Consider the following 13040-nt stretch of genomic DNA (forward strand, 5'->3'; position numbering starts at 1 on the left):
GTGTGCAACACTTCTAGGGTCTGAACCCATTTCCACGTTCTCTGCCCTTGGATTTATCTTGGGTTTTGCTTGTGCTGTCTCTGCAGCAATCTACAGAAGCAGTTCCCTTACCCTGGCTCTCCCCTTCCCTTTCTATTTTAGAGCTCCGTATAATGTCAAGCAAAAATCAGTGGACTTGGATGAGGAGGATGTGCCTTTTACTCCAGATGAACATAAAAAGAGGTATGCCCTCCAGGTAACCACCTTTTTCTTGCAGGGGCAGTGACAAGTGGACTTACTTCAGTTTAACTGTTCATTACTGGAGGGTCAGTTCGATGATGATTATAGCTGAGCCATTAGGGCTGATTGCCATAAAATAATAATAAGCTGATATTTCTACACAGAGCGCATCTATGCCCACAGGCAACTGCGCTCCCAACAAAATATAATTAAAAGCCTGACATGATTCAACCTGACAGCATACCCCAATTAATTTGGCAGCTGGAAATGGGTTGTGGAATCCATCCGCTGCATAGTGTCTGTGTGTAACGATGGAGACGTACAGATAGCCTGACAGTAAGGGGGGAGTCCGCCTCCCACAGCCCGCGTGTGCGCCTTTGGGTCTGGAGCACTTTGGGGACTTGCATCTAAGTCCAGATCCCAACGGGTGTCTCGTTCTCATGCCGGGAGTAGAATGTGTTTTGTCTGCGTGGCAAATCCGCATCTGATGCAGCCAGTGTCCTTGTTGCTTTCAGTCGAGTTTGTGAAGAAACTTTTCCTCAGATACAAGACTTTCACAAATGAAAACTTGGTAATTTGCCCCCTGGGAAGGAACCAATAAAAGTCGTTTCAGAGATCCACACTTCTCCCTTGGTACATCTGGTGGTACTTACGTCTGTCCATGTAGCATGTCAGCCACGAAGCCCGTATCCCTTTATTTTGTCCCATGGTATGCAATATCGCAAGAGTCCAGGTCTTGAAAAGGGGAACCCCGTCTGCCCTTCTGGAAGAGGAAGTATTTTTGATTTTTATGTCTGGTGCTTTACATCCATGTGAAAGTGCTGTGGCCCAGCATGAATGGTACTAAAGAAAGTGATAAGACATTGTTACTCCTCTTAGCTCTGGCTGGATTTCTGCTCCCCAGAGCACGGGAGCTCTGTCTGGGTTAGCACAAGCCTCCCCTGGGTTGGTCACCTACTGCCTCTTCGAAGCCACAGCCAGCAGCCACTGACAGCATGAGCAGAATTGACTCCTTCCCTCCCTTCCAGGACAGAGGCAGCCAACAGTGTCCTGAGACGCACTGCCAGCAGAGAACGTGCTTACGTCCTCTCGGCGGCCAAAAAAAGCAGCGGGTGAGTCTTCAGCGTGCACGTGTGGGGCAGGAGACAGGGAAGAGGCTGTTGAACACAGTCTCACAGGGATGGTGGCCCAACCTAAGGCTCTCTGATGGTGATGAGTACTTTTCCAAAGGGGAGAAGACTTGGCTGCCGTCTCTCTAGAAGTGCCAAGGATATCTGCAGGTTTCTGCAGAACTGGGGAAATCCTTCAGGAGTCTTGGGAGGTCTTCCTTACTGTGAGGGATGAAATTTTAGGAGAAACCATGACAGTCCCTAATTCACTGGGGTCCGCAATCAAGACTTCAGTTTTCAGGCTCAGTTCTTAATACTGCTCTCGCCAGTTTTGTTGCATGAAAGGGGAAAATCAGAACAAATATAAACTGCATCTAATATGGATCAGGTTTTTGCAACAAAGTTTGCCTTTACGTTGTGTTTGAACAATAGCTAGATTTACAAGATCCTGATCTTATTTGCAGCTTCAAAATAGTTCTGTGGGGAAAAAGAACCTAACAGTTATGTGTGGATGTGTAACAGGAATGTGAAGGATGTGTGGGAGCTACTGGCGTTCAAGGCTTTGTTGTGCATCTCTTTCCTGGGAGGCGGGGAAAAAAAAAAGCAGATTTCCAAGGTGTCCTATCTCCCAGGAGCCGTGATAGTGACTTTTTTGCAGCTTTGCTTTCACTATAAATCCTTTTCCTCTTGACATAACTCAGGGTGACACAATGAGGCACCAGGAGGTCGCTAGTGCAGGAGGAAGCAGGGAGGGGATGCGCCAGCAGCGTTCAACTGTGCCCGGAATGGGAGAAGTGCTCGGGTAGGATTTGTGAGGACATTAAGGGTGTTTGCGCTGGCTGCTAGTTCCTCTGATGCACTGAGTATTGTGTGGTTTGGAGGAAGGCAGGTCTGTCTGCAGGAAGAAAAACAGCTATCAGGAAGATATAAAATTAAAAAGACCCTTTGGGGAAGCTTCTTTACTTCACATGTAATAACTAGCTGTTCTTCCTATTTTTATTTCCTCTGCTCTGTAATTTGTACAGGTTTAACACACCCAGTCACTCTCAGCTCTGGCCAGATGGTGTTACATGACCCCTTAATGCCTTCCTTGCACCATATGCGTCAATGATGGGGCAGAGACTGCAGGAGCTGCCCCTGCCCGAGGTGTGTCTTTACCTCCAACCTTCTAACTGTTGTCTTTATGCTTCCTTTACAGCAGCCCAACACAAGAATTTCCACCCTTGTTCGCCAAGAGGTAGGTCACTGACCCTCTGAAAAGTACTGCTGGGGTTGTGCGTCTGTGTGCTCTACCAGGGCTGCTTTTAAATGCTGGGACAGGAAATCTCCAGGTATTTCAAAGCAGAGGAGGGACACTTCCCTTAAAAAGGATGCTCTGGGTTGAATCACGCTGGCTTTTAAGAGCCCACAGTGTGGTAAACACCGAGAATACAGGACTGGTGATGCTTTGGGTTATGGGCAACCCAAAACAAGGACAGACTCATTCGCTGCCTTTCTTCTTCCAGGGAAGGCTGGTTCCAGCCTGCAGGGTGAATATTCTCCAGGCTTCAGGCATTTAACTTCTAAAGCAGTCGGTACAATAGGGAAATGATGCCTAGGGTGCTTTCTGGAATTTAAGTATTTGGCTGATGCTATTTGTAAAGTGGCTGTGACAGCAGAATGCCACTGATTTGGGCTGAAGATCTCGCTTCATTCAGCCAGTTGAGATGCTCACCAGTAGCAGAGCACAGGGAGCATGAGAAGCAGGAAAAACCTGCCTCTGGGGGAAACAGAGGGAAAACATAGCTTAAGGGAAAACAAGAACAAACTGCCTGAATTAGCCAGCAGTGGGGAGTAGGAAACAATGTGATATTTGTCTCTCTTTTTGCCTTTTGAAAGAATTGAGATAGAAGAAGAGGAAGGACAACAGAGGAGGAGTCCAACTGTATCTGGTTCGTGCAGGTTTACACCAGATCACGACAGGTACTTACCTCATTCTGGAGTAGCGTGTTGACTGATTTTAGGGCGCACCGATTTGCCATCTTTGCAGATAAACTGCGTTTATCTGCCAGGTAGCAGCTATCTGAACACAATTAGGGATGAAGGTTTTTCAAAAGAGACTTCTCAGAAAATGCTGATTGCCCCTTTCTTGCAAAAAGGGAAAGATCAAAAATGAAAAATTACATCAGCTAACTTGGTGAAACAAATGGACAGGGACAGGGCCAAAGTGTCATAAAGTACCCAGCTGACAGCCCTGGGGCGTGACAGACTGCATGTAACTCCGGGCCAACTCGAACATGAGTGGTATGGTGTAAACCTGCCAGTGAGCCCCTCTCCTGATCACACCCCGCAGCCCAATTGGTCCTGACTTCCCAAGGTGCTCATACGCAACAAGAATGAGCCTGGCGGTACTTCTGGAAGGACAACTCACAGGAGGAGTTGGAGCAGGCTTAGATGAGCTCACCTACCCATCCAGCAGCCATCAGATAGTAAGGGTGTTCTTTTAGCAGCAAACTTGGCTGCGTGAACTGACCCCGTCCCCTAGACATGAAATACTCAATATCTCATTATTTCCAGTCCCCTGAGACAGATCTCTGCTTTTGTTAGAGTTTAGATTTAATTATTCTACCCTCATAGCAACAGATAGGTGTGACCGGAGAGGTTTGAGAGGTTCATTATCTTTAAATTGATCTTTGCTTTGATGGGAAATGTTAGCCTCATTTCAGGCCCCCAGCCCCTTTCACAGCCTACTGGGAAGCTCAAGTAGAGGCAGAGCCGTACGGAGCTGTGACAGGCTGGAGCGTTCTCCCCGTGGTATGTGAGACCTGGGGACAGGCTGTCTCTGGTGCAAAGGGGCAGCAGTGACATCCTCCCCTAGTCCACACTGGTCAGGAATAGCTGGCATGTGCTGTGGGGCTGACTGGGACCAGTATGCAGAAGTGTTTGGCTGAAACAGAAATGTTTGCCCTAGAAGGAAGAATCCTTCTCTATTTTCAAGCAGATTCATTTAATTTGGGATTCAGCTCTCTGTTCCTGCTCTGAGGGGTGGCTTGATGCCAGGCAGCAGCGTTATTAGCTTCTCTGCCACTCTGGTCCTTAGTGGGCCCAGCAGGGAGTCCAATAAATGAGGCTTTTCAGCCCAAAATGCTTTCTTTTCAGGATGAAGGAGCTGCCTCATGAATTTTGGTAGCAATTTTGTGCCATTGTGGTGCAGGTTTGAGGCAGGGCTGGGAAGCATTACCCTCCTTTCCTCCTGTATTACACCCATACGCATAGTGAAATCAATTTTGTGAGTGCATTGAGCTTTAATCTGTACATTTGGGGAAGCTGGATTTATTGCAAACTCAAACACTGGGGATAGAAACAGCTCTGGCTGTGTTAAATAGGAAAAGCCAGTTTCTAAAGATGGAGCGTTTCAGCAGAAAGGCAGACAGTGTCACATCGGTGCAGCAGTGCACAGGGACAGCTGTGTGTGAGTCCTCGCACAGCAGGGTTCAGTCTCGCAGCCCAGGAAGCAGATGTGAGAGCTGTGGGCCAGAAAGCAGGATGTGCCCCCGCCAGGAGAAGGCACCTAAAAAATCTTCTGTCTTTTAATGCTTTGTTACTTGTTGGGTTGGGTTTTTTTTTTTTTAGTACTACTGGGCTAAGAAGAACCACCGCTGGGTCTTCGTGGAGTGAGCCAAAGACAACAGCAGTGTCCCCCTCCAGGTGAGTTTTATAGCACAGCCAGGATGACTTGGACATCTTTCACAGCTGTTTCAGCCCGCATGTAGCTGTAGGTCAGAGACTTCTGTGGGCAACCCTCTGGGAGGTGAAATGAAACAAATTTGTCAGCCTTGTACATGGGAGATTTTCCTTAGATGCAGGCAGCTGTTTTAAAAAGGTTTTATGTCTGAAATCTGTGTTATGTCCTGCAAGGATCTGACAACATCCTGATAGAAGTGCTCAAAACCTGAAAGGAAAAAAACCCAAATGTGGTGAACTCTCTCTTGCCAATTATGTGTAGTGGAATAATTTTCAATTGCTTTCAACTTTGATTTAATTAATGACTATAGTATAAAAAAAAAAATTGAAATGGTTTTCTGCAGCACTGCAAACAGCGCTTTGGTTACTGACCTTGTTCTGTTATTTTTATTCCTTCTTCCATTGGCAGAAGGTAGATATTCCTGGCAATATCAGTGTTTTTAATTTAAAAATTGCTTCTGATAAGACCACTTTGTAAGTGAACGTATTGAAAACAGTGATGTTTGTTTTCCATTTTATTTATTCACAGAAAAGAACACTTCAGTGCAGGAATATTCTGGCCAGCTGCAGTGGGGAGCTGGTTTGTTCAGGAATGACAGCTTTTTTCTTTGCCTTCTCTTGCAGCACTGAAACAGGCAGTAAGAGCCAAACAACCACATCCTCAAGTGAAACTTCAGAAAGAATCTCCACTTCTACTGAAATCAGGTAGGGCCGTTGGCCCTGCATCATCCTAAAGCTCCACTAAAGGTAGCAAGGAGCATGCTGCACAGCAGAGTTTGGCTCTGCTTGGTGGTATTTTCCCAGATACACGTGATTGTTCTGGACGCAGTGCAGTCACAGAACAATAAATACTGGAGCACAGGGAATCTAAGAAAGCAGTGCTTTACAAAAGCATTAGCAGTCTGGGAGGAAATATACCCAGATGGAAGCTGTGGGCCTCCCACAGCTTGAACATTACTCAGTTCTTTCTGATGAGAATATGAGCCCCAAAACTGCAGACCTTTCTATCTGCTAAGCTGATCAGGCTTTCATTTTAATTCAGTCCCTGCGCCGTACGTAGCACACTTCCAACAAGCACCTTGCCATGCAGTTCCTATGCCTCACATTGTGTCCCCTCATCCCCCCACCTAATCGTTCTTGCTGTTTTGCTTGCAGAAATGGTGAAGACAGACAGGCCCTTAATGGGAAATCCTCATCTGAAACTGTGGCACAGCATGGGGACGGGTAAGAAGTTGAGAAAGGCTGATCTGTGCTGCTGAACATAAGGCGTAACCCTGCTTTTTGCTCAGAAATAGTATATACCTGCTAGTAGTCTCAAACAGATGGGATCTCTCCAGTTATGGTCCTGGGCTGCACTCCAAGAGCATCATCTGCTGGCTAGGCTGCAGCTCGTCAGCTTTCTCTGCTCCTCCTTCACCTCCCTCAAGGATTCTGCTCTCTGGCTCAGGCCCTAAAGAGTCTACTTCATGCATTTGTATTTATTTTTTTTAATTGTACCGCTCCAGTTGCTCTCCCACTGCTGTTCCCTGGGGAGCTTCTTCCACTTATAAGGGATGTGTTGAACGTCAGCTGCTGGTGGCTCCTGCTTACATTGTAGAAAGTCTGAAGGGGTGGCTGGACAACGGGAAAGTGTGAAAAGCTCTGTTGTGTGGAGGAAAACCGAAGGAGGAAGGAACTGATTGGGAACCCAAAGGCATGGGGGCAGGTGCTGGCCACGTTATGGGGCAGACCTCTGACACTGTGTAGTTGCACGGATGAGAAAGGGAACTTGCAGTTGAGGGCAGAGGAGCTTCTGGTCCTCCTGAGAAAGATCACTCCCTCCTTGTACGCTTATGTCCTTATCTTCTGGGCTGTACACAGGAGCATTTCAGATTTTTAAGATATACCCCATATTAGCAGGGCTCTTTTTGTTCTCGGTGTTACCTCTCTGAATTTTTGGCTGTGTCTAGACTGAAGCAGGCAGAGTTGTACGTGTGGCCTCACCTTTTGCTCTGTCGTGCGTAAGCACCTGTAGAAGGCTTGGATTCACCAAATGAGTTTATCGTATACGGTTAATTGCAATTCACTCTCCACCTCCATCGGTGAAGATAAAGCTAGAAATGTTCCCAAACCAATCTCTCAGGCTGAAGCAAAGTCCAGAGTGCTTGAGAAAAGGTAGAGGCTGGACTGTTGTCATGGTCATTCAACTGAGGCCCATAAATATATCCTTGGATGTCATTGCAGGGGCAGCCTGATTACAACGCGCTCATTGTGCTTGGGGTCATTTGGGTCACATAGCTGCTCCTAATTGTGAGCCAGTCTCCCAGAGAAATTAGAGGATGCCTCATTACTTAAGCCACGTAAAACTGGAGAGAGAAACACTGGCAGGGAAGGAAGGAAACAAACGCACAGCTTGACAGGTCTGGGGGAGTGAAAGATGGGTGTAGGGTCCAGCTGGTGGACCTGTAGGAAGGTGTTTCTGGCCCACGAGCAGAGAGAGAACAACTGTTGTAGGGTACTTATGCTCTCCCGAGCAAGGAGGTTAGCAGTACCTCGCTGCAGGGAGCAACGCGTCTCTCTAACCAGCGAGCTGCTGCCAGGACCACTGTACTCTGAAGGCTGGCCCCTGCTATATATCCTGATATATTGTTAGCCCCGTTTTGTGCTCCTCTGAGCTACATGTTAGTAGACTGTTCTAGGATGATACATTATAAAAGCTGTCAAGTCATAGCTCACTGGCGTTTTCCTTTTTCTAGTGACAAACCTCTGAAGGAAAACTCTGAGCCGTTCCCAAGGGATGAACTGGCCCCTGGAGCAACCGTGGTTTCCACGAATGGAAGGTAGAGTTAGTGTGAAATTCCTTTGTCGGCTTGAGCATTGTGCAAATCCTAAACTGCTGCTCTTGGAAACTCTGAATGGATATTTACTGATGGAAGAACACAGTTCAACCTGTGCTTTGCAGAACTGCAGCAGTTTCTCTAACATTTTATTTAAGAAGGAAGAGAAAAAGAAAACACTATCCTCTTCGATGAAACTGTTTGATATTTTGTTCCAGTTTTTTTTCTTTAGTTCCTATGATACAAAAAAAAAAATCACTTTTGAGGGTCATTTCTGCATTTTCCAGGTTTATTCCCAAGTGTAAACCAATTCTGGAATGTAATTTTTAAAAAAAAATATTTTTTTTTTAACAGTATAGAGAGGTTACTGCTCAATGTCTCTCTAGGCCTCCAGCCTCCACCTATCTATTTACTTTTTCAACAAGAGACCCCCTAAAAAATGCCAAAGCCCAAAGGAAATTGCATATCCTGTAAACTGTGGCAAACCAAAATGTTCAGTGACGAGGAAAAGTTGTGTCCTGACTCTGAGGTATTGCGGGAAAGTAGTTAAAGATCCCATAATCATAGGCAGTGAGAAGAGAAAGTGGAAGCAAGGGAGGAAAAGCATTGCCCCTGGTGGTATTCTGGAAACAAGAAAACAGAAACATACGATTTTGGATCAAGACACCTGAAGTTCCCCGTTTTGTCAGCTCCCCAGAGACGAGCCAGGGGATGGCAGGGCCACTCCTTCCCTTCTGGGCGTGCAGATGGAGGTGCCTGCCTTGCAGCTGTGGGCTCTAGGACATCCCACTGGTTTTTGGAAGAGTCCTGCCTTGAATTTCCAGATGACCCCATACCACTGGCATCTGTCATATGCTGACGATGTTCAGAGTTACTAAATGCTCCTTTGTACTTCATACACACTGAATTGCCCTAAAGTTTCTTGCCGTTTTACCTGTAGAAATATACTGAGGAACATCTCTGGGAAGTTTTAGGGATTTTTCTCCTCTCTCTTTTTTATTAAATGCGTAAGAAAATAATTGTAGCACATTACCCAAACCAAAGATGCTTTCCAAAGCTGGTGTCTCTTCTTTTCAGTTATCCTGAACACACAGAAGCCAACAATGGATTCTACCCACCAAAGTAAGTGTAAACCTATGAACAGTGTAAAATTCACTTCTTTTCTCGATTTTTAGAGTGAAGAGGTCTCTTCTCCTGACCTGGTACTGCCCTCACAAAGGTGTTCTGGGTGCAGCACTCACATGCATTTGCAAAGGGGAGGTGGACCTGATCCACCAGCTCAAAATGGAGACTGAGATTTGTCAGCTTCTTCCCTTGCAGTAGTGTGAGTTGGTTGGATTTGTGTCTCTGCCCTTCAGGTCTGCTGCAGGAAGTTTACCGAGCTAAGCAGGAAGGAGGAAAAGATGTTATGTTTGAGACAGGAATATCTCACGTTTGATATTTTTGCTTCTTGCTCTGTTCTCTGACTCGCTAAGCTTCCTTCTGCGGCACATGAAACTCCCTCTCTTACCAAGTCCAACTCTGGTTGCAGGGACAGACCTGCAGATGCTACAGACAAGCTGCACCGTGAGTACGAGACCTCTCACTGCCTGGATGATGCAAAGTCTGAACCTGCAAGGTCAGGGCCTGGTGCTGGTACTCACAGTGCTGCTCGCAGAGGGCAGAGGTGGGGGGGAAATAGCTAACTTGTCCAGAGCAGACTTGGAAGCAGAATCCAACCTGGGCAACAAAGCAAGGGGAGCCAGAAAATCCTAGGTGGCTAAATGTGCAACAGCATTGGTTTTGTTCAGTGTTACACATCAACTTCTTCCTACAGAAGCAGCCTGGGAGCAGATACAGCAGCTTTGTCATTGCTTTTAGCACTGATCTCGTGTGTCTCCGTTCCACGTGCTTTTTAGAGCATGCTTGCTTCCCTGACAATGTCAGAGGTGCAGAGTCAGGAAAGAATTGCTGCTGTTGACATCAAAAACACTAATCTCCCCGAAGCTGCTTTCTTCACTTACTTTAACCCATTATTTTGGGACTTGACTCCATGTATTGGCTTACCAAGGGACTTGAGATGAGCAGATGATGGCTTCAAACCTTCCAGCTGAGCTGAGGAGTATCACGAGACTCCTAGTAGGATGGTGTAAAACCCAAGACCTAGAGCTGCTGCTAGTAATGTAGGAACGTCTTCCCCAAAGTTATTCATGTTGTGCATGATCCAGAAGAGTCGTGTCTCCAGCCAAGATGTGTGTGAATTGAGGCCAAGTAACTGCATTAGTTCCGCTAACAACCTCTATTCTTCTTGATGAGAGACAGTGAAAACTTTTTCTCTGAAGGAAAATCAGTGTCTCTGAGAAATTATTTTCTGTTTTCTGGTCTCATATAAAGCACAGTTTTGTTATTTCATACAAGTCCCCCTTGAAGCCTTTGGCAAGCTACCGAGCTGGAGATTCCTTCCTTTGTTTGACAGGTCTAGCTTGCAGTCTGATGTCCCTTCTCCTCCTACTGAGAGCACCCCTGTGCACCTAGAGGACACGGAATATTCCTTTAAAGGGTAAGAGCGGGGTAAATTTAGTGGGCGTATGAGTAATACTGAGGATTAAGGAAATACTGAAATGGCAGGCACAGAAAGAGGCTTCTTTTCACGGCTTTTGCCCCAAGGATAAAGGTAACCGTGCTGAGGTTTAATGCAAAATAAACTAAGAGGTTTGCGTTGTATCGCTCCTCCATCTTCTCTGATATGAGCCAAGCACCCCAGCTTTTTTTCTCCTCTTGGTGCTTGGTGGGGTTCAGTCACTACCTTCTCATTCACTGATAACCCAGTGAAACGCTACAGTGATACTGGGGTGGCAGCAAGGGAGCTGAAAGGCAGCTGAAATACATCAAAATGCAGCTGTCATCTAAATATGGTACCTAGAGAAAAATCTTGGTGCAGGACAGCGAATGGTAGAGATTGGCACAAGCGTTGCCTGGCGAGTAGGTAGTGTTCACTAGTGCAATGACTCATGTGCCAGTTGTTAAAGATGTAACGGGCCTTTCTTTGATTATCAGATCTGTCCTGGGCTACAAGGAGAGCAGCAGCACCCAAGAGAGCAGATACACGAGTCCTGAGGTCCCAGCACACAGCAAGCCTTACTGGAATGAAGTGACGTAAGGACCTGGGGTGCTAACCCCATGTTTGCTAACACGTTCGTTCTACAAAGAAACCCTTCAGAATATTGGACAGGGAGGAACGCTTCAAATTCAGCCTCAGGTTTTATCAGACACTGTATCAGATGTGATGCCTGTCCCGGCGTACACATCCTGATGTATGATATAGCCACAATAAATAATCCGATACCCTGCAGGTCTGCTTTCATGCCAGAAAGCAGCATGTTTGTCTAGAGAAAACATAGCTTGGACTGGTATTTTAAAGAACGAATTTCAGCATGTGACAATGTTGCTGCTTGGCCCATCCATTGAATTCTAAGCAGTTAAGCAGTGCTTTGTGCTGTGCTGAAGTTAGTGCTTCATTGCGCTGGTTACAGCTAAGCCCTTGGAATATCCTCCACCAAAGCCTGTGACTTTCTTCTCAGTGTGCCTTGAACTGAGCTTTTGGGTGTTTGTGCTTGACAGCCACGAGAGGGGTTTCTTTTCCTTTGCCAGGTCTTTCCAAGATTTCAAAGAGGGAAGCACCCCAAGAGAGAGGGGGCATGAGAGCACGCGGGCCTCAGATGGCTGGCAACCAGAGCTGATCCAAGGAGGGTACGTTGTCAGTAGGACTCACCCACAGTATCTATTCACTTCATAATTCTTTATGTCTTATTCTGTTCCCAGTGTAACCGAGACCAGAGAACAGTTTCTCTGCTTTGCACCCAGGAGTGAGGACTTTATGACAGCACATTTCAGCAGGCAATCCCAGGCAGTGTCCTGAGGTGTTAGAAGCATCTGTCAGTCTGAGGAGTTCTAACATAGGTGCTTTCTCCTGCACCTAACGTTTTCCTGCTGCAACAGTCTTGGATGAAAGGTCTTTAGCTGCGATCCCGCAAGCTAGAATGGGATTTGTAAACGCGATTCCCATCAGACCTGGCACCAGCGCAGTTTGGAATAGCTCTGGCCAAACAGTGTCTCCTGCTCCCTGCCTGGTGGCTCCTGTCTAGGGAATAGATGTCTGCCCACCCCAGCATGTTTTTTTTCTCCACTGCCTTAAGCACAGATCTTTATTTTAGGTTTTTGGACTCAAACAGCCATTCTGAGAAAGGACAGGAACCTCCTGACCACGATGTCCACCCAGAGCCTCCCAGGTCGAAGGAACGTACTGAACATGAGCCCAGCATGACTAGGTAAGGAATTGGATAATAACCTCCCTGCCTCTTCCTGTAGGATGAGGGTTAATTCCTTGCGTGTCTTCCCCCACATGCATATGCTGATAAACTCTTCTCCCTGGCTCCCCTTTTGTGCCTGATTCTAGTGCTGCTTCTACTGAGTGAACCTTTTACAATGGTTTTATATGAAAGCTTGAGAGAAAACATCCTCCATTAGCTGGAGGCATCAAACACTGTCCAGCTGGGCTGCCAGGAGTTGCTGCCTCGACCTTAAATTTGGAAGCAGAGACTGCCTCTAGAGACATATGCTAATAAACAACCTAATCCGGCATGGGGTAACGCCTCTGTGGTAACGCTGGGTCTCAGTTCCGAACTCACCCAGCCAGCATCAGGCCTCAGGCTGTACTCTGGTCACCCTGGCACTGGACCATTTTCCTTCCCACTGGCCTGTGACCCCACTGGGTTTGCAATGGCTGTCTCAGTGTCTTCAGGCTGCTTCGTGCAAAGCAGTGCAGGGATAAACGTCCAAATCGAAGGCCTTTGTGGACTGATTTCTTTGCTTTTTGTTGTATTTCCCCCCTAAATTTGAAGAGTTGAGGCTTCTGGTCAAGTTGGGCTTCCTTGTGCTTGTATTCCAGTGAGCAACAAATCTTCAAATCAACTTGTAAACCAGACTGCTCTTCTCCCCCAGGTCCATGCCATGCTCTGAGGACAGCACTAGTGGGAGCACGGACATTAACGAGGGGATATCGTCCTGCGTGCGGAGTGAAGAAGTCACTTCAAGAAGGCAAGAGAAATAATGGGCTTGGTTTTTCTGATGAGAGAACATGGGGAATTTACTGCAGGTGGAACATCCCAACCTGAATGGGAATCTATAGCTCAGT

The 13040-nt window shown here is 46.7% G+C and overlaps 1 protein-coding gene across 3 annotated transcripts in view; it reads left to right on the forward strand.

The window, feature by feature from the left end:
• Window positions 1-13040, forward strand: part of ZNF185 (zinc finger protein 185 with LIM domain) — a 46287-nt gene that overhangs the window by 21101 nt on the left and 12146 nt on the right. For all 3 annotated transcript variants that reach the window (XM_054839928.1, XM_054839926.1, XM_054839927.1), the window contains 15 exons: window positions 142-222; window positions 1248-1331; window positions 2527-2565; window positions 3207-3290; window positions 4941-5015; window positions 5676-5756; window positions 6207-6275; window positions 7787-7870; window positions 8945-8989; window positions 9399-9485; window positions 10323-10406; window positions 10904-11002; window positions 11498-11596; window positions 12061-12174; window positions 12848-12943. In XM_054839928.1, the coding sequence (XP_054695903.1) occupies window positions 142-222; window positions 1248-1331; window positions 2527-2565; window positions 3207-3290; window positions 4941-5015; window positions 5676-5756; window positions 6207-6275; window positions 7787-7870; window positions 8945-8989; window positions 9399-9485; window positions 10323-10406; window positions 10904-11002; window positions 11498-11596; window positions 12061-12174; window positions 12848-12943 (1221 nt within the window). The remainder of the gene's footprint in view (window positions 1-141; window positions 223-1247; window positions 1332-2526; window positions 2566-3206; window positions 3291-4940; window positions 5016-5675; window positions 5757-6206; window positions 6276-7786; window positions 7871-8944; window positions 8990-9398; window positions 9486-10322; window positions 10407-10903; window positions 11003-11497; window positions 11597-12060; window positions 12175-12847; window positions 12944-13040) is intronic.

This window comes from Grus americana, chromosome 12, assembly GCF_028858705.1.
Source record: "Grus americana isolate bGruAme1 chromosome 12, bGruAme1.mat, whole genome shotgun sequence".
Lineage (NCBI taxonomy): Eukaryota > Metazoa > Chordata > Aves > Gruiformes > Gruidae > Grus > Grus americana.